Source organism: Rhinoraja longicauda, chromosome 18, assembly GCF_053455715.1.
Source record: "Rhinoraja longicauda isolate Sanriku21f chromosome 18, sRhiLon1.1, whole genome shotgun sequence".
In the NCBI taxonomy this organism is placed as follows: Eukaryota; Metazoa; Chordata; class Chondrichthyes; order Rajiformes; family Arhynchobatidae; genus Rhinoraja; species Rhinoraja longicauda.
Window position 1 is genome coordinate 18,633,814 of NC_135970.1, and position 26,192 is coordinate 18,660,005.

General features: G+C 40.3%; 1 protein-coding gene across 5 annotated transcripts in view; it reads left to right on the forward strand.

Annotated features, from left to right (window-relative positions):
* LOC144602296 (inner centromere protein A-like) overlaps positions 1-26,192 on the forward strand; it is a 45,056-nt gene that overhangs the window by 12,743 nt on the left and 6,121 nt on the right. For 4 of the 5 annotated variants that reach the window (XR_013548432.1, XM_078415221.1, XM_078415219.1 and 1 more), the window contains exons 2-13: positions 1,463-1,618; positions 4,168-4,263; positions 4,879-5,621; positions 7,419-7,464; positions 12,480-12,585; positions 16,455-16,589; positions 17,248-17,357; positions 17,759-17,876; positions 18,148-18,255; positions 20,136-20,314; positions 22,437-22,572; positions 23,758-23,949. Coding sequence is in view for 4 of the 5 variants with exons in the window: in XM_078415219.1 (XP_078271345.1) it covers positions 1,463-1,618; positions 4,168-4,263; positions 4,879-5,621; positions 7,419-7,464; positions 12,480-12,585; positions 16,455-16,589; positions 17,248-17,357; positions 17,759-17,876; positions 18,148-18,255; positions 20,136-20,314; positions 22,437-22,572; positions 23,758-23,949 (2,125 nt within the window). In the remaining variant the exon portion in view is untranslated. The remainder of the gene's footprint in view (positions 1-1,462; positions 1,619-4,167; positions 4,264-4,878; positions 5,622-7,418; positions 7,465-12,479; positions 12,586-16,454; positions 16,590-17,247; positions 17,358-17,758; positions 17,877-18,147; positions 18,256-20,135; positions 20,315-22,436; positions 22,573-23,757; positions 23,950-26,192) is intronic. The other variant, XM_078415220.1, reaches the window with a different exon arrangement.

Below are 26,192 nucleotides of genomic sequence, written 5' to 3' on the forward strand. Positions count from 1 at the left end.
CATTCAACTCCGTCTACACCATGCTATCTCGGAAAACAGCAAACATAGTCAACACCACTCGCACCCTCACATTCTCTCCTCTCTGATTGGACAGAGGGTATAAAATCTTGAAAAACCTGTACCGTCAGACTTAAGAACAGCTTCTTTCCTGCTGTTATCTGAATTTTGAACAGACCATTCAAGCATGAATTTCTGATCCCCCAATCTCTCTTGTTGCAGTCCTTGCACTTTGTTAAAATCTGCACTTCCTCTAGTTGTAACACTATTCTACATTCACCTTTTTTTGCTCCAATGTACTTGTGTTTGGCATGATCTGCTTTGACAGCATGCAAACACAGTTTTGCACTGTATCTCTTCCCATGATAATAGACCAATGCCTCTACCCATTGAACTTGCTTGATTTATCCCATACAGTGTTAGATCTGCACCATAGAAATGAGTGGTTGTGGATGGAGTGCCTATCAAGTGGCCTGCTATGTCCTGTTTGGCATCAACAACCCTGAATGCTGTTGAACCTGTGCTTGTCAGGCAAGTGAAGAGTATTCCATCATACTCTTGTCTTGAGCCCTGTAGATGTTGGATGGGCTTTGGGGAGTTGGACGAATTACTAATCGCAGGATTCTTAGCCTCAGACCAGCTCTTGTAGCCACATTGTGCATGTGGCTACTCCAATTCGGTTCCTGGTCAATGGTAACCTCCAGGATATTGATAATGATGAATGTCAGCTGGATTTTTTCTTGTTGGATATTGTCATTGCCATTGTACCCGTGTGAATGTTGCTTGCCACCTATCAGTCCAGACCTAGATCTTGCTGCATCTGGTTGTGAACTTTTTCATTACCTGTGGAGCTGAGGAATGGTGCTGAATACTGCAGTAACCAGCAAACATTGATGCTTCTGACCATATGATTGGCAGAAGATAATTGAAGTAGCTGAAGATGGTTGGGCCTAGGATATCACACTGAGGAGCACCTACAGTGATGTCCTGTGGCTGAGATGATTGACCTCCAATCACCACAACCTTCTTTCTTTGTGCTGGTTCTGATTCCAACCAGTGAAAGATTTTGTGCTGGTTCTGATTCCAACCACTGATTCTCATTGACTCCAGTTCAGCCAGGACTTCATGATGCCACGCTCTATCAAATGTTGCCTTAATGACAAGGGCAGTTACTCTCCCTATTTGAATATTTCTTTAATTCAATAACCATTCTCAATATTGAACCAAGAATAGTTGAAGTGCTTTTAATGGACAACATTTAGATATGCAGTGGAAGGTAGTTTGAATTTGGTATGTAATTTAAAGCAAATAGCTTGAGTTACCAGTCTGAAGAAGGGTTCTGACCCAAAACGCCACCCATCATTTTTCTCCAGTGATGCTGCCTGACCCATTGAGTTACTCCATCACTTTGTGTCTAGCTTGAGTTACTTGTTTGTGGGCTTTACGTTGTTTAACTCTCCTTTAGGGGTGCCATGGTGTCCAGACCAGCAATCACAATGGTAGACACCATTAATGTGCTGACATTCTTTGGTGGTAAACTAAATGCCATTATTGAAGGCTTCAAGGAAAATGAAATATGGCTGAAAGAAATCCAGGAGGAAGCTAAGATGATGTTTAACAGGTAAGAACTTTCTTGCAAAACAAGTTGAGCCAAATTAGTCAAACATATTTCTTCCTCAGCTGTAAAAATATTTTCATTTTTATCGTTCCTTGAGGTTTGTGAGCCAAAATATTCACTTGTTGATTTTGGTGGTGTTGCATTTATATAATGTTTTTTTTTACAGTTATGGTACATTACCAGGCCAAATTTGATGTCGAGCCGGACAAGATTTCAGTGTTATTGCACAGGATGCAGACATTGTCTTTGAAAGGGGTGTTTATTTGTATAAATGCATAGCACGAACATTGCACTGACCAAACGTTTTCATGCGCAGATTCTCCTCTAACCCGTATTAGCAAAACTATTGACTCCTTCTTTACCATTTAAATGGAATGGAATACTTTATTGTCACTTGTGATTAGGCACAGTGGAATTCTTTGCTACATACCCAACGTATACAAATATACAAACCTCAATTATTTCACCTAGATACAATAAAGTAATACTTTTGATTCCATATTATTCTTGATCTTGTATTGATAGTTTTTCTCATTCTCAACAAGTGCTAATCAATTTATCAAACTCTTTTTGTTATCATAAATCTCACTTGGGGTATGCCTTGCCCTTTTACAATAGTTCAAGTATCCATTTTGCATTTATGGATATCATCTCATGCATCTGTTATCATTACATGCCTTTTTTTTTAGTCCTATCCTTTCCATTGGTTCCTGCCTTTTGAAAAACAATGGTGCCCCCTTCTCTTTACCAAAAAGAGTCCTGACCCAAAAGGCACCTATCCATGTTCACCAGAGATGCTGCCTGACCTGCTGAGTTACTCCAGAACTGTTTTTTTTGTAAACCAGCATCTGCAGTGGTGAAGAAAGGTCCCAACCTAAAATGTCAATGATCCATGTTCTCCAAAGATGCTGCCTGACCTGCTGAGTTACTTCAGCATTTTGTGTCTATAAAAGATGAGATTTGTACAAAAATGAGGAATGATTTTAACTTATTTAAATGATTTCAAGATATTAAATCAGTTCGGGTGGATTTAAAAGATACAAGGGATATAATTTGCAAGTGAGTACAGTCTAAAGAATGTCTATCGCTAGTTGCACTGCAGGCAGAATACAAATTAAACTTTTGCTAAAAATGGCACGCAATGATTTGATACCAAGTTAAGTTATTTAGTTTATACAGCACGGAAACATGCCCTTTGGTCTGCCGAGTCCGCTCCGACCAGTGATTTCCGCACATTAACGCTACCATGCGCGCGCACACACACACACACACACACACACACACACACACACACACACACACACACACACACACACACACACACACACACACACACACACACACACACACACACACACACACACACACACACACACACACACACACACACACACACACACACATTAGGGACAATTAACATTAATACCACGCCAATTAACCTACAAACCTGTACATCTTTGGAGTGGGAGGAAACCGAAGATCTTGCAGAAAACCCACGCAGTCACGGGGAGAACATACAAACTCCGTACAGACAATACCTGTATTTGGGATCGAACCTGGGTCTCTGGCACTGCAAGCGCTGTAAGGTAGCAACTCTACCACTGTGCCACCATGTCTTTGTCTTTGAATCTTTTAATTCTAGATTATGCATTAAGAAAATAGGCCATGCACTTCATCTAATTGTCCTTGATTGTAAGGGAGTATACAGTCCCACCACTCGGAAATGGAAAGAGCATTTTAAATTCACAAGTTGCTGTTTCCTCTGTTTTAGGCAGGATTGTAATGGAAATTTATCCATTTTTGATTGTTACAATAAGGTTCTTGAGGAGCATTACAAGTTGGTGGTCAACTAGTATTTAGTAAACATAAAGGCCAGGGGCCACAGTTTAAGAATAAGGGGCAGGCCATTTAGAACGGAGATGAGGAAAAACCTTTTCAGTCAGAGAGTTGTGAATCTGTGGAATTCTCTGCCTCAGAAGGCAGTGGAGGCCAATTCTCTGAATGCATTCAAGAGAGAGCTAGATAGAGCTCTTAAGGATAGCGGAGTCCGGGGGTATGGGGAGAAGGCAGGAACGGGGTACTGATTGAGAATGATCAACCATGATCACATTGAATGGCGGTGCTGGCTCGAAGGGCCGAATGACCTACTTCTGCACCTATTGCATATTGTCTATTGTCTAAATGCGGTTATTTCATAATTTCTTTATCTTTGATTGTTTTCCCATTTTTGGTTCCAAAATCTAATCAAATGTCCAATTCCCCTCAAATTGTTAAGACTGTGATCTGTGTTATCCTTTCCAGACGAGCATTTATTTTGCATTGCTTTCCAATTCTTTCTTTGAGAATCTGCTTTCCAATTTTCTCTTTGTGCATGGAATATTTTCATGCACAAATATCTGTTCTCGATACCCGAGTAACTGGGTATCACTCGGCTGGTGGCCATAACTAATCATTCAACCTTTATGGTGGGAAAATATTAATACCAATATATTATTGTGGAAATAACATAAATCTGACCCAGTTTAAAATAAAAAAGAAAAATTGCTTTTCAGTGGCTTGAATGCAGAACCCGAATTGATGCCAAAGACTCCTTCAGAGAGAAAAAAGCATAGGATATGTTCATCGCTGGTCCAGGATTCTAATAAGAGGTAAAGACGACACTGATAAATGAGAAATTGTAGTTGAACTCCAATAGAACTTTCTGAGCACACCTCTATCACAGGAGAGCGAGGGTGATGGTGAAGAGTTGCTTTTATCATCAGAGTTTACAATCCATAGTACAGCACAACGATTGGTGCTGGGATCATGATTTGGATGTGAATAGAGGAGAAATTATTGAACTTGGCAGTCTTATTTCAGAACAATATGAATCAGTTGTTCAGTTGGGCAGTGCAATCACAATTTAATTCCAGCAAGTAAAAGATGATGGGAGAATTAATAAGGACATGACATAGACATGAATGGTGGAGTTCCTATGGGAGTAGTAAAGAACCGAATGATCTTCGTGCACATCCATAGATCCCCAAATGTGGTTGTACTGATAGACCATGTGGTGAAAATGATGTCTGGGATGTTCCAGGTGTTATTGGCTGTTATTTTAGGTGGGGTGGAGGAAGAGATGTGAATGAGGAGAGCTCTGAACACATGTTATCCCGAATGAAAATAGTGCATGTTTAGATGAAAGCAGTATTTGGCTCAAGTACCTTTCTTCAATCTTCATTTATATTTACTGCCTTTTTCAATCTTTTAATAACACTTCACAGGTTTTCAAGAAGCAGAAAGAGTTTAAGACGGTCTACAGTTCAACGGATAAAACTGAGAAATCAGGTCTTTGAGGAAGATAACAATAAGTGCACTGAAATAGTTGAGCAGACACTGCCTGCATTCCTGACTCCATCAGCATCCTGTGCTGCAGCAAGTACCAGTGGAGAAAGTGAGACCAGCATGTCTCCTTTTGTTCCTAGAAATGGCAGATTTCCACTGGTTGTTCTATCACTGAATGATAGCAAGGATGCAGAATCACATCAAAAGGATCAAGTGGCATCTGTGGGCCAAGCTCTGCAGAATTTTGAATGTGTGAACTTGCTTCAGAAAGCAGATGAGATACGAACACCTCCTCAAAATGGAACTGTGTTGGAATCGTTGACTCCTGCTGCTGCTGTCTTGCACCTTGACAGCCTGAATCATGAGCAAAGTGGGTTGAAAATCAAGCTTGATGCCACCGACGAAAGCACAAAATCTAGCTCAGCTCACTTGGAGCTGAGTAATGATCCAGTTGATGAGGTCTGCATCTCTGAGGAAGATTTAAATAAGTCTGCCTGCAACAGCAGAAGAACATGTAGGTTGATGCGGAAAAGCATTGTTAGCCGCAGATCCAGCTGTGTAAGGTTAAAGGATAAGTACTTGTTGAATATTCAACGCGCCACCATGGTGCAGGAATCCACCAAAAAATCATTGCGCAAATCCATTGCCAGGAGAAAGAATAGCCTACTTACTTCTCCCAGTTGTAAGTATCATCAATCAAAAGCTATAGAAAATGCTGGTAATGTTCTCGGTTGACATTTGTGGAGAGAGAAGCAATTTATTTAATTTCTCATAATAGGGGAAACTTGTTTTGGTATGAAAGAGTTGACACCCATATTTGCGTTTTTAAAAATCCAAAAAGCAACGGTCCTTCCATAAGTTAGGGTACTGTCCGATTCTCTAGGCTGTTAGGGTACTGTCCGATCAACTATCTTGGCTTGTTGAAATTCAAAAAATAGGAATCAAAGATATCAATGTAGTATATAAATATCATAGAAGGTATGTTCAGAATTTAAGCATGTTGTTCTCAAATTAAAATGATGAATTTAATATATGAAAATATGAAAAGTAAGAATTCTACAAAGCAATATTTTTGAAATGCATAAAGGGATGAAGAAGAAATACTTTATTGGGCTTCCAAGCAAAATGGACTAACTTGGCAAATGGAATTTGGGGTACTAAAAGTATGATTAGGATATTGATTTTTATTAGGATGGTTCTCAGTGACAAAAATAAACTGGAGAAACTAGCGGTGCTCTCTTTGTAGCAGTGAAAACTGGGGATATTTGATAGAGACGGGCTGATAATGAATGGTTTAGTTGGTATAATGAGAGGGAAACTGCTCCCATTGTGGATAGTTCAATGACCTATGTTCTGTGGTGATGGGATGAGAGAAAGAGGCAGCTAGTGCCTCGAAAAGTTGATGTCTTTCTCTACTTTGCCTCTCGTCTTTTCCCTCTCCCTCTCCCTCTCCCTCTCCCTCTCCCTCTCCCTCTCCCTCTCCCTCTCCCTCTCCCTCTCCCTCTCCCTCTCCCTCTCCCTCTCCCTCTCCCTCTCCCTCTCCCTCTCCCTCTCCCTCTCCCTCTCCCTCTCCCTCTCCCTCTCCCTCTCCCTCTCCCTCTCCCTCTCCCTCTCCCTCTCCCTCTCCCTCTCCCTCTCCCTCTCCCTCTCCCTCTCCCTCTCCCTCTCCCTCTCCCTCTCCCTCTCCCTCTCCCTCTCCCTCTCCCTCTCCCTCTCCCTCTCCCTCTCCCTCTCCCTCTCCCTCTCCCTCTCCCTCTCCCTCTCCCTCTCCCTCTCCCTCTCCCTCTCCCTCTCCCTCTCCCTCTCCCTCTCCCTCTCCCTCTCCCTCTCCCTCTCCCTCTCCCTCTCCCTCTCCCTCTCCCTCTCCCTCTCCCTCTCCCTCTCCCTCTCCCTCTCCCTCTCCCTCTCCCTCTCCCTCTCCCTCTCCCTCTCCCTCTCCCCCTCTCCCTCTCCCTCTCCCTCCCCCTCTCCCCTCTCCCCTCTCTCCCCTCTCTTTGTCTCCCTCCTTTGTGATAAGGATGGTTCTTTCTCACTGCAATAAACTTTATTCAGAAAAATAAGTTTTGCTGTAATTTGGCAAAGTTCTGTGATCAAAGGGACCAACGGAATATATTTCAAAGGTGAAATGTGTAAATAAGTATGAAATTGAGTGGAAGACAAAATACATCCAGGGGACAAAATACAAGAAATGGGCATACTTAACCCCATCGGGATTAGTGTCTACCCAGCCACTTAATTAATTTGTGTATTTCAGTATAGTTTTGATTATATTTCTGGGTTTCATTTTGTTTTCTCCATAGATATCTTGTGTGTTATATCTTTCCAAAGCTGTTACATTGTGCCTGTCCATTTACTTGCTTTTTGATTCTAGATGTGCCAGACTGTCAATTTTCTACTCTGTCAAATGTCAAAGTTTTGCCAGTAATCTTGTGTTATGTATAACTGTTTTGCTTCAATAACCTGTCCATTTTATTCATAGACCATGGCTCCACTGAGAAAATTAAAGAAAGTGTGAAAAATGAATGGTGAGATTTTCGTTCTAGTTGCCAACTGAAATATAAACTGAAATTAGTTTTGATGCTTTAAGTAGTTTGGCCAAATAGGACCTATTGGGGACATTGGATTAAGGTGAAGGGGAAAATATTTAATAGGGATCTGAGGTGTAACTTTTTCACACAAAGGGTGGTGGGGGTATGGAACAAGCTGCCAGAGGAGGTACTATTGAGGCAGGAACATCCCAATGTTTAAGATACTGTTAGACAGGTACATGGATAAGACAGGTTTGGAGGGATGTGGGTCAAATATGGGTAGGTGTGACTAGTGTGCAGGCAGGAGCTGCAGATGCTGGTTTAAACGGAAGATAGACACAAAAAGCTGGAGTAACTCAGTGGGACAGGCAGCATGTCTGGAGAGAAGGAATGGGTGACATTTCGGGTCTAGACTTCTGAGTCTGAGGAAGGGTCTCAATCTGAAACATCACACATTCCTTCTCTCCAGAGATGCTGCCTGTCCAGCTGAGTTCCTCCAGCTTTTTGTGTCTATCTTCAGATGGGGCATGTTGGCCGGTCAAGGCAAGTTGTGTCAAAAGGCCTGTTTCCACACTGTATCACTTTGACTCTATGATTATTTAGCAATGCATATAGCCATTTGTGTATAATGTAGAGGCTGGAACTAGAATTGCCAGCAAAGGCTTTTCTTACCACACCTGCACTTTACCACTGGTATCAATCAAGCGAATGTTCTTCGTCTCTTGCTACTTACCAAGTCTTTCCAGCCTCATCCAAAAACCCATCAGCTTTTACGTGTGTTGATGATGCTCAGCCTTACCTTTGCCACCATTTGCGGGACGCTTTCTTTACAGAGTGATGGATGCCTTGAGCGTGCTGCCAAGAGTGGTGGTGGAGGCAGATATGATAGTGGCATTTAAGAGGTTTTTAGATAGACATATGGATTTGCAAGGAATGGCAGGATATGGATAATGCGCAACCAGTGGAGATTAGTTTAACTTGGCATCTTCAGCATGGACATTGTGGGCTGAAGGACCTGCTTCTGTATTATACTATTCTCTGGTAGACCCAAAATGCTGGAGTAACTCTTACTTCAGCATTTACTCCAGCATTTTGTGTCTACCTTTGATAGCTGAGTCAAGGGATATGGGTAGAAGGCAGGAACGGGGTACTGATTGTGGATGATCAGCCATGATCACGGTGAATGGTGATGCTGGCTCGAAGGGCCTACTCCTGCACCTATTGTCTATTGTCTAAACTAGCATCTGCAGTTCTTTCCTACTTATACTATTCTAAGTTTTCTCAAGCCATTCATTTCCAATTTGTCAGATTGTCTATCATCTGATACTTAGTAACCAAAAAATATATATTTTTAATTGACCTGTAATCGTCATCTTCAGTTGCCACCACAAATTTTATTCTCAGGTCACTGATTCCATCTTTTTTCCGAGAAGCTTCTATTTGAGGTTATACCAGCTTCTGGACATCATTCTCACAAACAGTCTCTCCTTTCCTCAACCTGTCAGTTTTGAAGTCACAATTTATCCCTTTTCAAACTAGACTTGATTATTTCAATGTGCATCTCATAATCTTTGCACATTCTACCTTCAAAAATAAAGCACACCCAAAACCCTTCTGCAACATACCACTGTTCCCTGTCCTTCATTTTCTTCCTGATTAAGCAGTGGCATCGGAGATTCATCGCATTTAAAGACAAAATTAATGATTCGCAACTGAAGTACATTGACAATTCTATACCACCTTCCCAATAGTCACCATCATCACTTTCATTTCAGTGAAATGAGAGAGTGGCCAGGGGGATCTGGGTACCTGATTAACCGGGCTGCCTTTTTGAAGCAACGACTCCTGTAGATCCCTAGATGGTGGGGAGGTCAGTCAGTATATGTTATGGACTGGGCAGTGTTCATCACTTTTTGCAATCTTCTTAATTCCTGAGTTACTCTAATTGCTGAACCAGGCATGATGCAACCAGTTAATATGCTCTCTACTGTACATCTGTAGAAGTTCAATAATATTTATCGACGTACCAAATCTCCTCAATCTTCCAAGGAAGCAGAGACGTTGATTCTACAATTGGATATGGGCAGGTAAGACTAGTGTAGGTGGGGCTTCTTGGTTGGCATGGGCTAGTGGACCTAAGGGCCTGTTTCCATGCTGTATGGCTCTAACTCTATGGTGCTTTGGAGGAGCCTGCTGCAAATAATCCATACTTCTGAATGATTTACAGTGCGGAAGATGGAAGCTTTGTGGTGAGTTTGAGGCCTTAGGAGATTAGTGGGCAAAATTAGAGCACATGGTATTGGGGGTAGGGTACTGACATGGATAGAAAATTGGTTGACAGACAGAAAGCAAAGAGTGGGGATAGATGGGTCCCTTTCGGAATGGCAGGCAGTGACCAGTGGGGTACCGCAAGGTTCGGTGTTGGGACCCCAGCTATTTACGATATACATTAATGACTTAGATGAAGGGATTAAAAGTACCATTAGCAAATTTGCAGATGATACTAAGCTGGGGGGTAGTGTGAATTGTGTGGAAGATGCAATAAGGCTGCAGGGTGACTTGGACAGGTTGTGTGAGTGGGCGGATACATGGCAGATGCAGTTTAATGTAGATAAGTGTGAGGTTATTCACTTTGGAAGTAAGAATAGAAAGGCAGATTATTATCTGAATGGTGTCAAGTTAGGAAGAGGGGATGTTCAACGAGATCTGGGTGTCCTAGTGCATCAGTCACTGAAAGGAAGCATGCAGGTACAGCAGGCAGTGAAGAAAGCCAATGGAATGTTGGCCTTCATAACAAGAGGAGTTGAGTATAGGAGCAAAGAGGTCCTTCTACAGTTGTACCGGGCCCTGGTGAGACCGCACCTGGAGTACTGTGTGCAGTTTTGGTCTCCAACTTTGAGGAAGGATATTCTTGCTATTGAGGGCGTGCAGCGTAGGTTCACTAGGTTAATTCCCGGAATGGCAGGACTGTCGTATGTTGAAAGGCTGGAGCAATTAGGCTTGTATACACTGGAATTTAGAAGGATGAGGGGGGATCTTATTGAAACATATAAGATAATTAGGGGATTGGACACATTAGAGGCAGGAAACATGTTCCCAATGTTGGGGGAGTCCAGAACAAGGGGCCACAGTTTAAGAATAAGGGATAGGCCATTTAGAACGGAGATGAGGAAGAACTTTTTCAGTCAGAGAGTGGTGAAGGTGTGGAATTCTCTGCCTCAGAAGGCAGTGGAGGCCAGTTCGTTGGATGCTTTCAAGAGAGAGCTGGATAGAGCTCTTAAGGATAGCGGAGTGAGGGGGTATGGGGAGAAGGCAGGAACGGGGTACTGATTGAGAGTGATCAGCCATGATCGCATTGAATGGCGGTGCTGGCTCGAAGGGCTGAATGGCCTACTCCTGCACCTATTGTGTATTGTCTATTGTCTATTTCCTCAGGTGAGCAAAGGCTGTACTTAGGCACCAAAAGTAGTGGTGAATTTTATCAGCGATCTCTCCCTTCATTTTGAAGTGAAAGTAGACATTGATATAACCTCTTCAGTGGTGAAAGGTAACCTCACGGTCCAGTGTAGGTTGCTGCTGTTAATTGAGCATGGTGCCTCACAGATGCCTCGATTTGACCTGCCATATGTTCTGAGTCTTTGCACAATTATAGTGCCACATTTTAAACTGGAGGATGTCCTCTGTGTAAAGTTAGGACTTCACCGCCACAAGGTCTATGTGGTTGGCACTTCTACTGAAGCTCTATTGGATAGATGTTTTTGTTGCAGGTAAATTGCTGAGGATAAGATCAAGTAAGTTTTTATGCCTTTTAATTTGCCAATCTGCCAGCTCTATCCTTAGCTGGTTCAGTTAATGGCAGTGCTACCAAGCCACTCTTGGTGACAGACATTTGAAGTTCTTTACTCCCTTCTCCCAGTGTATATACTGTACCCTTCCTACTTTCAAGCTTCTTTCAAATATTGTTCAATGTGGTGGATCAACAATTCATCAGCTGAAAATGACCTAGGCGATATTAAGAGATTGTTACCCTGCCTATGTTTCACCTGATGCCAAGACTTCATGGGGTCTGGAATCAATGGATTTTAAAGGTCATCTCTACTGTTTATTGCATGGTGCTACCTATGGCCTCCTTGCAAAGAATAGGGCATACAGAGGGGTTAAGATGTAAGATGCACCTATGAGAATGTGAAAAGTTGTTGCTCGTCAGTGTTCCCTGTTTACATGCAGTCCGCAGACACATGCACTAGTGGGCTGAAGGGTCTGTTTCCATGCTGTGGGACTCTGACTCTGAAAGCAACTTGGCTGCGTCAGAGTTTGAGTCAAAGGTGGATGGATCATCAGGTTTTATTCTTTCTCAATGTTGTCGTTGCAGTCCTATTGAATGTCTTGTTAGTCCATAACATAGTCTGAGGCAAGTATTGGGTGAATAGAACTCATTTACACATCTAATGTCAGAAACTATCCATTCTTAGTCTGGTATAGGATGGCACAACTTTGATTAAATTGAGGGATTGGTTTAAAACAATATCTTGTATAAAGTATTTTGTGTTAAAGCTTGTTTTACTGGAATAGCTTGTTCTTTATCCTGCCCCTTTGTGTTTCATTGTGCAACAATGATTTTCCACCCTGCGTTTTTTGCAAAGCAATTGCCCTAATACTAAATCCTTTCATAACATGCCATGGCAACAAGACCAATAATAAATACCCTTAAAAGAAAGAGAATAAAGTTTGAACAATAATTTGCAATGTTCAAGTTCATAAGACACAGGAGCAGAATTCGGCCATTTGGTTCATCGAGTCTGCTCTGCGATTTGATGATGACTGATATTTTTCCACCTCAACTCCATTCTCCTGCCTTTTCCCCATAACCTTTGACATAAATCAAATTTGGGAAGACTGTTGTTACAGTATCTTGTTGATAAAATTAAATGTCAGAAATCTAGGATTATACCATGCTTATCAGATTTGAATCATCCTTAACTTCCTATGTTGTGTTGTCTTGGATCCAACAGTAGTTTCCAACATGGAGTGGAAAGTGTTTTGGGTGATTCTGGTGTATTGGACAGTGAGGATTTACCTCCGAGAAGAACAGCGTCACCATCATATTCTGCTCATAAGGTAATTCAATGAAAATTATTTTCCATAATTTTTGATTTACTTAAACGTTTCCTTGAATAATTTTCCTATAGATAATAAGTGAGATAGAAGGATGCTAACATTGTCACATTTTCTTGTACCTTTTTCTCTTTTGAGAACACGGTAAGATAATTTGTCCTATTGGCCATGTGCTGTTTCTCCAGAGGAATAATTTCTTTCTCCCTTCCCTCTTTCAATTCACCTTTTTTGTTTCAAGTGTTTATCATTTTTTCATTTGAATTGTGAACTTTGATTCCATAACATTTAGTGGAGCATTCATTACTCCCTTAATATTTTTAGGTATGCATATTTTCCCAAGCACTCATCTCAATTAACTTTAAGGTTTTTGTATGCTAAATTTGCGTATAAGTAATGAGGACCCTTGTTATGGAAATCAGTTTCTCTTGTTCCCCCATCAATTCTCCTCTTTCTAAACAGAAGCCAAGCTTTCTTCTTTCTAAACTTTTATCCCATTGTGGTAAAACCTTTTGAGGAAAATAAATAGCTTCGTCCAAAACGAGGCTTTTTTTGTTGGGCTGTGATTCTATCCCATTCGAGACAATGATAATTGCCTAACTGTATTCACCCTCTGCCATTTAAAGCTATATTGGATTGGCTTCCGTGAACAACTGTGCTTAAAATGTTCTTGTTTTGTGCTGTACTTCCTCTTTTATTTCTGAAGTCAGATGTCTATCCTTTGAAGTTTTATATCTGTTCTTATTAATAATTCCTAATTCATAAGTTCTTGTATGCCCATTTCATCTGGTCAGACCCACAGTAAAATACTCTCTTCATTAGTTGCTTCATTTTTTCTTCTAATTGAATTTTCATTTAACTTAAATCCTCTAAAATGCATTGATTTTCATTTCCTTTTTTCTGCCTTCACCGTTGCTTTGATTGTAATAGAAATGAGTCCAACTCTATACTAATGCAAGGAAGTCACATTTCAAATTACAGACATCATGTTAGTGTCATTTTACTCTTATTGTTCAGTTCATGTTAGATAGATGATGTGCTTGCAAGCAAATTACATAATTTAGAATGTCTGAATAAATGAACTTTATTCATTTATGATATAATCTATTTCGAGAGATTTCTTTGTTTTCAGCAGCAATTTTGCTTTTCTGATTTAAAAAAAAGCTTTATAATTAGATGATAGAATATCGAACAGAACAGGCCATTCGGCCCACAATGTCTGTGACGAACATGATACCAAGACCATCTCTTCTCAACACACATAATCCATATCATTCATTCTCTGCATATCCACAATACTCTTAAATGCCATTAACAAATCTGCCTCCACCACCAACTCCGGCAGCTTATTCCAGGCATTCACCATATTCTGTTCAAAAAAGAGTTGCCCAGCACATCTCCTTTAAAATGTACCTGTGTCCTCTTAAAGCTATGCCCTCTGGTATTTGATTTTTCCATCCTGGGGAAAAAAGGCTCTGACTATCTACCCTATCAATGCCTATCATAATTTTATAGGTCTCATATCATATCATATATATACAGCCGGAAACAGGCCTTTTCGGCCCACCAAGTCCGTGCCGCCCAGCGATCCCCGTACACTAACACTATCCTACACCCACTAGGGACAATTTTTACATTTACCAATTAACCTACATACCCACAACCTCTGGCATTCCAGAGGAAACAATCCAAGTCTGTCCAACCTCTTCCTGCAGCTAATGTCCCCTAATCAAGGTATCTTTCTGGTAAACCTTCTCGGTACCCTCTCCTAAGACTCTACATCCTTCCTGTAATTGTGACCCGAATTGCATGCAATACTCCAAATGCGGCCTGCGTATTGCATGCAATACTCCAAAGTCCTGTAAAGCTGCATAATAACTTCTTGGCACTTATAGTCAATGTCCTGATCTATGAAAGCAAGCATAGCATGGTACAAGTTACATCAGGAGATACAATCGGCATGCAAGAAAGGCAATGTTACGGTGGTCATGGGGGATTTCAATATGCAGGTAGACTGGGAAAATCAGGTTGGTACTGGACCCCAAGAGAGGGAATTTATTGGGGGCCTTCGAGATGGTTTTTAGCGCAGTTTGTTGTGGAGCCTACCAGGAAAAGGCAATTCTGAATTTAGTGTTGTGTAATGAACAGGATTTTATAAGGGAGCTCTCGGTAAAGGAACCACCAGGAGGTAGCCACCATAATATAAGATTCAACCTGCAATTTGAGAGGGAGAAGATGAAATCGGATGTGTCGGTATTACAGCTGAGCAAAGGGCACTACAGAGGCATGAGGGAGGAGCTGGCCAAAGTTGACTATAAAGTGACCCTAGCAGGAATAATGGTGGAACAGCAATGGCAGGAATTTCTGGGAATAATCCGGAAGATGCAGGATCTTTTCATTCCAAAGAGGAAGATTCTAGGGGGAGAAAGAGGTGACTGTGGCTGACAAGGGAAGTCACAGACCGTATATAAAACTAAAAGAGAAGGCGTATGACATAGCAAAGATCAGTGGGAAACCAGAGGATTGGGAAACTTTTAAAAAACAACAGAAGGTAACTAAAAAGGCAATACAGGGAGAAAAGATGAAATACAAAGGTAAGCTAGACAATAATATAAAAGAGGATAGGAAGAGTTTCTTCAGTTATATAAAGAGCAAGAAAGAGGCAAGAGTAGAGGTTGGACCGCTGGAGAATGATGCAGAAGGTGATAATGGGGAGTAAAGAAATGGCAGAGGAGTTGAATAACTGTTTTGCATCAGTCTTCACAGTGGAAGACACCAGCAAAGTGTCTGAAATTCAAGAGAGTCATGGGGCGGAAGTTAGTGGAGTGGCTATTACTAGGGAAAAGATGTTTGGGAAGCTGAAAGGGCTGAAGGTGGATAAGTCACCTGGGCCGGATGGACTGCACCAGAGAGTTCTGAAAGAGGTCGCTTGAGAGATTGTGGAGGCATTGACAGTGTTATTTCAGGAATCACTAGAGTCAGGAGTGGTCCCAGATGATTGGAAAATTGTCAATATTACCCTGCTGCACAAAAAGGGAGCAAGGCAGAATAATGGGAACTATAGGTCAGTTAGTATGACTTTTGTGGTTGGTAAGATTTTAGAGTCCATTATAAAGGATGAGGTTACGGAGTACTTAGACTTTCACGATAAAATAGCCTGAAGTCAGCATGGCTTTGTGAAGGTGAGGTCTTGCTTGACAAATTTACTGGAATTCTTTGAAGAAGTAAATACCAGGACAGACAAAGGAGAGTCAGTAGATGTTGTTTACTTAGATTTTCAGAAAGCCTTTGATAAGGTGCCACACGTTAGGCTGCTGAGGAAGATGAGAGCCCATGGTATCAAAGGGCAGATGCTAGCATGGATAGCAGGTTGGCTGGATGGCAGAAGACAAAGAGTGGCACTAAAGGGAGCTTTTTCTGGATGGCTGCTAGTGACTAGTGGAGTTCCGCAAGGGTCAGTGCTGGGGCCACTACTCTTCACGTATTATATTAATGATTTGAAGTCAGCATGGCTTTGTGAAGGCCGACAAACACTCACCATGGGTTAACCTACTCATTCCTGGGATCATTCTTGTAAACCTCCTCTGGGTGCTGTCCAGAGCCAGCACATCCTTCCCCTGATATGGTGCCCAAAATTGCTCACAATATTCCAAATGTGGCCTTACCAGTGCCTTATAGAGCCTCAACATTACATCCCTGTTTTTGTATACAAGCCCTCTTGAAATAAATGGCAACATTGAGTTTGCTTTCTTTACAACTGATTTAACATGTGGTTCATGTTTCTGAACATGAACAAATGCTCCGAAAGCTTCTATATTTGGTTCCTCTATATCTGAGTCCTATGAATTTACTAGATGTTTTTAATGCTTGTGCAGGTAGTTAAACCAAAGTACAAAAGCTTTCTTCGTGCGGTTCAGAACAAACAATTACTCATGAGTCCAGTTTTTGTTGGCCGTACAATGGTGAAATCCTTCATTAATCGCAATACTCAAGTGAAAGTTGATCCCAAGGTAAGTTTGTTCTGCCAGCATCTAAATATTTTCATTGTGCACAAACAGAGCTAGCACAACTTCTGGTCGCAGTTGGATTTATTACTTGCTGCTAGTGAGGGAGGTTTGTACATGTTGGCCCTGTACATAACAATATATGCTAATAGGATTTTAAATGTTGTAGAAATACAATATGTAAAGATAATTTTTGAAGGTGGGCAAAGAATAGGTTTGCAACATTCTGTGATTAGTCCTTGTAATATCTTTAGTTCCCAGCTCTCAAAACCAGGAATGTTTCAATGCATTTGCCAGAAAGAATCTTAAATCCCAAGGGCTTTTGCAAAGTAAAGGTTGATCTGTTTTGATACTTGGAAATTGATGAGTTTCTGTTTAAAGCATTAAAATGGTTGTAATGTACATTTATGTATTTTGGAAATGGTAGAAGATATCTATAACTGTTATAATTGGATGTACTGTTCACTTGACTACTTTTTAATCTAATTAAGGAGAGGTAGAATTGGGTAGATAATTTAATTTGATTTTAATAGAAATCGGTAAAATTGACACTTTTTAAACAGTACACCATTATTTTAATTTTTTTTATGGTTAATTTATCACCATGAGGTAACATTTTCCACTTTGTATGATTCACTTTATAATTGTTCATAATGTACTTTAGGAAAAAGAGAGGATCCATCTGGCAAATCTTAAGAAAAAGCAAGAGCAAAAAGTAGAAAGAATACAGAAAGTGGAGGAAGGGAAAAAACGCAAATTAGAAGAGCTTAAAAAGTAAGCATGTGCAAATCTAAATTCAATATTCCAATCTGAAGCTCTATGAGCAACAGAATACATTTTGATTTAAAAAAAAATGTCTGGATCATGAATCTAATTATGTGCACATAATTGTTTTGACATTTTTTTCCGTGATCCCATTTTACCCTCAGAAATTGCTTATCTTGATCTGTTGGTTTAGTTATGACCACAAAAATTGTTGTCCTTGCTAATTTTCTTTGACTAAAACAAACCAAAGATTCACAATTCCTGCTGGAATCACTATCTTTTGTATGTGGAGTACCTTGATTGTTTAAATACTTAATTTAAGTTATAAAGTAGGAATTGTATTGCTGCTTCTGGTTGACTCTGTGCACGCTTTTCTACAAAGTTCTGATTTCAATATTTCCCCCCCTCAGAAAGCGGGAGTTACGGCAGAAACCTGTTTTAGAGGCTTGTTCTAGAGTTGAGCAGCAAGAAGCAAAGAAGAAAAATAAAATTGAACAAAGACGTTTTCAACCTTATAAGAGTGAAAAGGTATTTTATAATCCTAGAGGCCTGCCTGTTGGTAGTTTAATTTGCAACTTTAGTATTTAATTGTGTAGGTGGTAGAAGAATTGGGTTGGAATTGATGAGCACGAGAAAATTAGATGCAAAGAAAAAAACCTAGGGGGAAATATGGTTCTGTCTAAACTTAATATTTTGCAAATAATCCAAACGCTGAACAAGTGTGCCAATACAATTGTATTCTTCTGTTGAATTTTAGTCACCTCAAGGAGCTGATGTAACATTTTGTATCTTGTTGCAGTTGCATGAGGAACAATTTGCCGAAGAGAGTGCAAAAAAGAAACTAACTGTTAAGATAGGAGAGTTTCAAAGGTGGCATGAGGATGACAGAAAACAGAGATTGCTGCAGGTAATATTGCTTTGCAAACCTTTTATGTTCATTAATTTCTCTTCATATGACTTGCAGATGACACAAAAATTGATGGAATTGTGGAGCTCCTGAATTAGCTCAATCCGGTTTACACACATTTCAAAAGGAAGAACACTGATGTGCCTTCTTGGGCCTGGTGGCATGGTAATTTTAGTCACTGAGGCCAACGCCAGCAGATCCTTCAGGAGGGTGAACCTTTGAAAAGTGTCTTGACCTGATAGTGCACCTGGCCGCTTTCTCAAAAGTTGCGTAGACCAACTGTAGTCTTTTTGGAAATCTACAACATCCCACTACTAAGGTCTGATGTTCCCATCTGCTTTAAAAGGGTATTGATAATACTGGTGCCCAAGAAGAGTAAGGTGACATGCCTCAATGACTGTCAACCAGTGGCACTAATGTCTTTGGTGATGAAGTGTTTTGAGAGGATGGTTGTGGTGCATGTCAACTCCGACTTTATCAAGAACCTGCAGCCATTCCATGTTGTCCACTGTCATAATAGGAGATGTGATTTTGATGCTCAGTCCCCTGCTCTATTTACTCTATACCCATGACTGTGCAGCCAGACACAGTTCCAACTCCATCTTTAAATTTGCCGATAACATGGCCATTAATGGACACATTGCGGATACTAATAATTCAAAGTGTAGGAGGGAGATCGATCTTCTGATTGAATAATGCCCAGAATAACAATCTTGCTCTCAACATAAGCAAGACCAAGGAGTTGATTGTTCACTTCAGAAGAACGAAGCAGAGGATCCATGAACCTGTCTTCTTCAATGCGTCGACTGTGGAGAGAGCCAACTTAATGTTCCTGGGCATGCATAATCTCTGAAGATATGTCCTGGGCTCAGCACATTGTTGCAATCATAAAGAGAGCCTATCAATATTCGTTTGAACTTCTGCAGGTGTACGGTAGAGAACATATTGACTGACTGCATCATAGCCTGGTTCAGCAATTTAACTCTGTTTCTTTCTACAGATAATGCCTCAAATGCTGAATATTTCCATCATTTACTTTCATTACCCTTTTTTATAGATGACTGAGTAAAAATAATGTCTTTCATCTCACCCCATTCCATTAAATACTTAGTGTATTGTTTCATGGAATCTTATATTCAAATATCTCATACAAGCATCTTCGTCTTTATTATTGTGACAAATGAAGTGACTGATGCAATCTTGGTCTCACTTTATCTATCTCGACAAAAGAAGTGGAAATTAAAATTTAGCACCACTTCATCAAACTTCAGTCATGCAATTTGGATAGTTATCTAAAATTTGCTTGCAATCCCAATTTATTACATTGAGCATCTATGTTAAAATTCGGCATGTAATAATGTTGGAACAAATGGTACTCCCTTTAAGTTATTTCCTTAATGACTAGATTTCCAGTTAGCCACACCCACCCACCTCCTGAACATTGGGTTTTCATCTAATGCATTTATTGTTTTTTATTTACTCAACATCTAACTACATTTAGGATGAAAGTAACTTAAATTTATTTCTGATACCCCCTTGTCTAAATTTCCTACTAGTAAACTCGTATCACAAACCATTAGCTACTTTCTTTCCGGTACATCACACTCACCCATGCCGACTTGCTTTCATCCTGAGGCAATTTTGAACATTAGCAAGTTGCTGATGCTGTACATTTTTTTCATTTGCCGGAGTCTGAACTGATTGTTTCAGCAATTTTATAAAGCAAAATTTGTAAGTAGACCATGTGTAGTTATGATTTTAATCCTTTGATCAACACTTGGTCAACTCTTTGATCTCACAGAAGTATTAACTGCTTCAAATTTTGAAATGCTAAGAACAGTTGTCAGAGAATGGCTTTTAATAGGTGCTTATTCACACAGGGAGAAAAACTGCAGCACAGACGACAAGACGAACTGCAACAGCAATGTAGGCTGGCAGAAGCTAAAAAGCTTCAAGAACAGGGGGAATTTGAACTGGAGAGAAAACAACAGCATGATCTACATTTGGCTACAGCCAAGGACTGGGAAAGAATGGAACAGGAGAGCTTCCTGGCAGAGAGGTATGCAGCAGCATTGTCGTAGCTGTTTACATTATGTTTCCTCGTTTTCCCAGGAAGTGTTTTAATGCAAAATCCTCAAACTCGAGATCAAACAGCTCAACTGCATGTTGTACTTCAGCTGGGGACGGATTAGTGGTCTTGTATTTTATGTCTTGGTCAATGAAATATTCTGCCTGCCTTAGTAAATGGAAGCATGTTAGTCAAAGAGCCAAGGAATTGAAGTCAATGTTGTCTAACTACCTATTGTTGATGAGGAGAGAATCAGGAAGAATTCTTTGTAATACATGTGGATTAAGGTAAGTATTTGGACATTGAAATAGTTAAATTGATGATATTCAAAAGCAAGTGACAAGTTTAATTAGTTGTCGTCTCAGCAGTGAGGGTCAGATGTTATGATGACTGAAAGGTTCCTGCAATGTATTTTCACAAGGAAATGACTATACACAGATGGGGAGAATAGTGAGTAATTTAAACTAAACCCCGGGAATACTCACTCCTAGATCCCTGATGTTTGTCGAGTAGGTTGATGAGGCAGGCAGAATATTTTGTTGGCCAAGGCATAGAATATAGGAGCACTAAATGCACACCAACTGGAGTTCTGTGTACAGTTCTGGTCACCGCACTAAAGACGTGATCGCATGAGAGATGTTTGGCAGGAGGTTTTAAGAATGTTGCCTGGAAGCAGTTTTTACAAAAGATAAAAGGTTTGTTTGGTTGGGTAGAAAAGTGGCAAATTGCATTCAAACGAGAAATTAAATTATAAAATGAGGTATAATGTTGCATATGCGTGTACAATTAATGAATGGAGGGATAGAACAAAAGGATGTATGTCTACAGACCCTCTATAAGTGGTTGAACTGGTCAATATAGTGGCGTAACCACACATGGGAAATTTTCCTTTACTAGTTAAGATACGGACTATGCGTGAGGAGGTTATACTAGAATTTCTACAATATGAATTAGGTCATATCTTTAGTATTTTGATGTGGTCACTGCATCAAAGGAAATATGTGGTTTGTGTAAGGAGACTTCAAAGGGATTTTAAGATGGTTAGACTGGAATATTTCAGCAATGAGGATTGAGACTGAAAGGAGACTTAATTAAGATTCATAACAGTGAAGACCTGTGATTTACAGGGCAACATACCTGGTGTGGAAGGTGAAATTAGATTATGTAGATCTTTTTCAATCAGCATAGATACTTTAGTTGTTAAATTTCTGATTCTATGCTGAATCCATTGCAAGAGATGCCAAATGACCAAATTGCAGTTTTGAATGAAATTCATGTTTGTTAAACTCATTGTGGGAAACCATTATGTCACACCCCCTTTGGATGTTAGAGGTCTGATGCAGCGGTGTAATAGGAAACACCTGTGTGATTTAAAAAAATGTAAACTAGAAATTTTCTACATCTATTTATGACCCTGTCATCATAATGGAGTTAACATGGAGTTTGAGTTGCAGTTTGGTGGGGAGAGAAAATGCTGTACTCTGTCTCTACTCACCTATTAAAGATTTTACTTGAATTCTCACTCAGATTTGATCTTCATTGTGCACCATTTGAGATACGTTCATTTACAGATGTTACTTGCTGAGCTAGATGTCAAACCATCAGGATTTCCTGAGAGACAGATAGTGGATTATTTAGAGTTTTACTGTAGTTGAATGTGTTTGGAGTATAACTGAATATACTAAGTCACCGTGCACATCATTCTTTTGAATTTGAAGTATAGTTAGGAGTTAGCCTGGACTGGAGTTGTAAAGATTAAACTTTAATTCTCCAAAACCTACTGTAATTTCAACGTTTCTTAAAGTCCGTTTACCTTTCTCAAAATTAGTAACTTTTGTAGGTCTGTATATGCATTGCTGTGGTGTTTATTAATTTAACCCTACAAGTAGATGAAGAGATTTAATCGAGCATCAACACAACAATCTCTATTTGATGTAAAACAAAAAGCAAATCAAATTTTATTTTAAAGTAAACTATTTTCAATATCTGTTTACCTTTTAATAGAATCAAAATGTGTCAAACTTCAATAATAGTAAGCTGCTGATAATTCTAATGTCAGACCAATATATTTAAGGAATAAGTTAATTGAATTGCTAACTTTTTTTTGAAAAAGGGAACATCAACGTGTGGCAAAAAAGAGGTTCCTCCAATTACAGCAAATGTTAGAGCAGACAACATGGGAGGAAGCTGCATTACAGGATTGCCCAGAGAAGGAAATACTTTCCAAGAGATTGAAAGACAGAGAATTGGTAAGGAATCTTACCTTGATGGGTTCAATGTTTTACTTCCTTGATGACTATGTCATTAACATTGTTAGTAGGTTTGCAGATGAAACCAACATTGGTGATGTCGTGGACAGAGAATGCTGCCTAGATTACAACAGGATCTTGATGAAGTGGGGAAGTGGGCCAACGAATGGCTGATGGAATGTGACAATGACAAGTGGTCGGCATGGTGACGCAACAGTAGAGTTGCTGCCTTACCACGATTGCAGCGCCGGAGACCCGTGTTCGATCCCGACTACGGGTGCTGTATGTATGGAGTTTGTACGTTCTCCCTGTGATCTGTGTGGGTTTTCTCCAAATTCTTCGGTTTCCTCCCACACTCCAAAGACGTACAGGTTTGTAGGTTAATTGGCTTGGTACATGTAAAAATGGTCCCTCGTGTGTGTGTGTAGGATAGTGTTAATGTGCAGAGATCACTGGTCAGCGCGGACCCGGTGGGCCGAATGGCCTGTTTCCGCACTGTATCTCTAAACTAAATAAAAAATGTAAAGTGATGTATTTTGGTAAATAAATCAGGGCAGAACTTGCACAGTAAATAGCAGTGACCTGGTGAATGCTGTAGCATGGAGAAACTGAGGGGTACAGGTACATGGTTCCCTGAAGGTGGTTACACAGGTAGGCAGGTTGGTAAAAAAGGCATTTGATATGCTTGCTTTTATTGGTCAGCGCATTAACTACAGTAGTTGGGACGCCATGTTACAACTATACAAGAGACTGCACTTGGAGTTTTGTGCATTGATCTGATTGCTGAGCTATAAGAAAGGTCCAGAAATTATTCATGAGGATGTTACTGGGACTGGTGTCTTAAATTATAAAAGAATGGCAAATGTGACTTGCTCAGAAAGACATCTTGTTGGGCATGAGGTGGGTTGAAAGAACTGCTTCTGTGTTGTCTGACTCCGAATAAGGTTAATTTGTATATCCTGATTGAGGTTGATTTGATAGATGATGATTTAGGATTAATTGGTATAATCCATTGAGAGTGTGAATTTGATTGGGAGTTCATTTTAGTTCTTATCTAACGAAATAAGTGATAGAAAGTGAAGCCAACATACACATTTCAGGAAATTTTGTAATTGCATTTATTTTAGCTTTTCCCATCCCTTCATCACTTGAATTTTGAGACTGATATTTTCATGCTCTTTGTAGGAAGGACCACAACTGGAAGAGGTAGAAAGTGGGAGTTTGAAGAGACAAAATCAAAGGGAGCATTTGGAGCATGATCAACAAGATGAGAATAAACTTGAAGACCAAGAAATAAAATGGAAAAAGGAACAGAGCAGAAAAGCTGCAGAAATTGCATCCAACAAAAATATATTGGATAAAACTATGGAGGTGCGTGTGAGTATTTTAGTAATTGGGGATTCTGTAGATTTGTTATTTGTTCACCATCTTACTGCAAATTAATGGGTATGCCATAACTCCAAATGAAGATTGATATAATTATTCCATTGCTTTCCTTCATGTTAGCGTTGAGATAACACTTGCCTTTTTTCATAACATTGTGAGATCTCCAGAGCTATGTTTAAAATACTCATTGAATTTTGGAAACCCACTTGAGCCTATATGAAAAAGCAGTACGCAGTCTTACATCTGAATATGTACATAGTTAAAAGTGTTTCTGGGGAATTGAGATTTTTTTGCTTTGACTGATACAGAATTGAGACAGGTGGCAAATGGGGAAACAAAATTACAGAACATGTTATGATTTGAGACGGTGCTGGTGGCAGATTTCAATGGAGAATGGAAGAATATTTGGAAACTGGTGAATCCAACATAAGGGGAGGAGAGGAAGACAAGTGCAGACCTCCCAACCCTTCCGAATTTGGCGGAAAGTTTCCGCTTTCTTATTTCATTTCCGCCATTCCGATTTCGCCTCACATTTTTCCGCAAAACACATGCCTCGCCCCACCGCTCTCCTCGCTCCGCCTTGCTGCCCGTCCCCCGTCTGCCCCAACCTGCCTCGCCGCCTGCCTCTCCGCCCCCCCCGCCTCGCAGCCCACACCCCCCCCCCCTGGCCTCGCCATGGGGGGGGGCAGGGGATGGGAGTAGTGGGGGGGTCTGTGAGGTGGGGGGCTGAGGTGGGGAAGGGAGTGGGGGTGGGAGTTGAGGGGGAGGAGTTGGGGTAGCGTGGTAGTGGGGGGGTGGGCAGGAGGGGGTTAGGAGGGAGGGGGAAGTGGAGGTGGGAAAAGGGGATGGGAATAGGGGGGAGGGGTGGGGATAGAGTGGGAGTAGGGGGAGGGGTGGGGACGGGGGGTTGGGTGGGGGTAGAGTGGGAGTAGAGGGAGGGGTGGGGATAGAGTGGGAGTAGGGGTGGGGAGGGAGGATTGTGGGGGAAGCAGGGTTATGATTTGCTGTTGAAGATCACTGGAGCATGTCTTCAATGAAATTAGGTATGTGCAGTTTTAAATGAATCTCTTCATAACTTAGTCATACTTTTTTATGACCATTGTTCTTTTATTCAATACCAAGAGAATTGGGATGTGTAAAGAAAAAGCAAAATAGAAAATCAAAACAAAAACAAAATTCTTTGTGTTGTAAAAAGTATTTCTGTTCAATAACCTTTCTATAAATAGCAGAATATACTCATGATCGGCCTGACATTGTACATGTAGTCAAAGAACTACAGACTTGGAGATAATAGTCGCTTTTCACACATGAATGTAGCGCAATGCGTATGCGCATTTGGCGAGCATACGTTTTTTTGCTGAAATTTGCAGTACGCACCGTACTATGAATTTTGATGTAAAATTCTGAATTTTGGACATCAAAATTATGAATATGCAAAATCAAATGTTGGGTCTGCCAGTGGAATGAATAAGATCCTTTTTTTGCAAAGAGCCAGGCCGATTCTTTAATGCATTAAACCATAATTTTCTGCCACTCTCAGGCTTATAGATCTGTATAGATCAAAGTTTTTAAAGTGACTAATTCTTAGTGCAATTTTCAGAAAGATGCATCTTGATCATGCATAGGTTAACCTAATAAGAACAAGACTTTGCTTTGTGATCCCTGCTTTATCAAATGGATTACTGAACATTCAAATCTCTGAAACTGTGTTGTGGTCCATATCCCATCTCATTACATGATCTGAAGGTCATCTGTAGTGTTTATCAGTGTAACTCTCGCACCACAATTTGAATTAAATCTGATCACCTGTGGTTTAAGGATTTTTGCTGTTCTACAGATGTAAAAACAATATTATTTGCTTATCATTCTCCTTTTCCCTCCTTCTCTTCCCTACAGTCAGTAAAGAGATGAACTGAGCACCACCACATGTAAAGGGTGCATTGAAGAGGTTGAGTGCAACCCATTACAGAGATTAATTGGAGATTTGGTTATGCCTGCTGGCAGTCGATTAAAATTCTATTTGTCTCTGTTGTGGAGTATTTGAAGTGATTGGGTGACGACTAGTAAAAGAATATATATTCTAAATAATTTAATTGGCATTTTAATTGCAGCAAGAACATGCTGAGTATAATGGTGAAATAATTGCTAAATTGCTGGGGTAGTAATCTCAAGGCTAGGACTGACAATGCTGACATCAGGCTATAAATCCTATCAGATAGCTGTGGGGTTTAAAT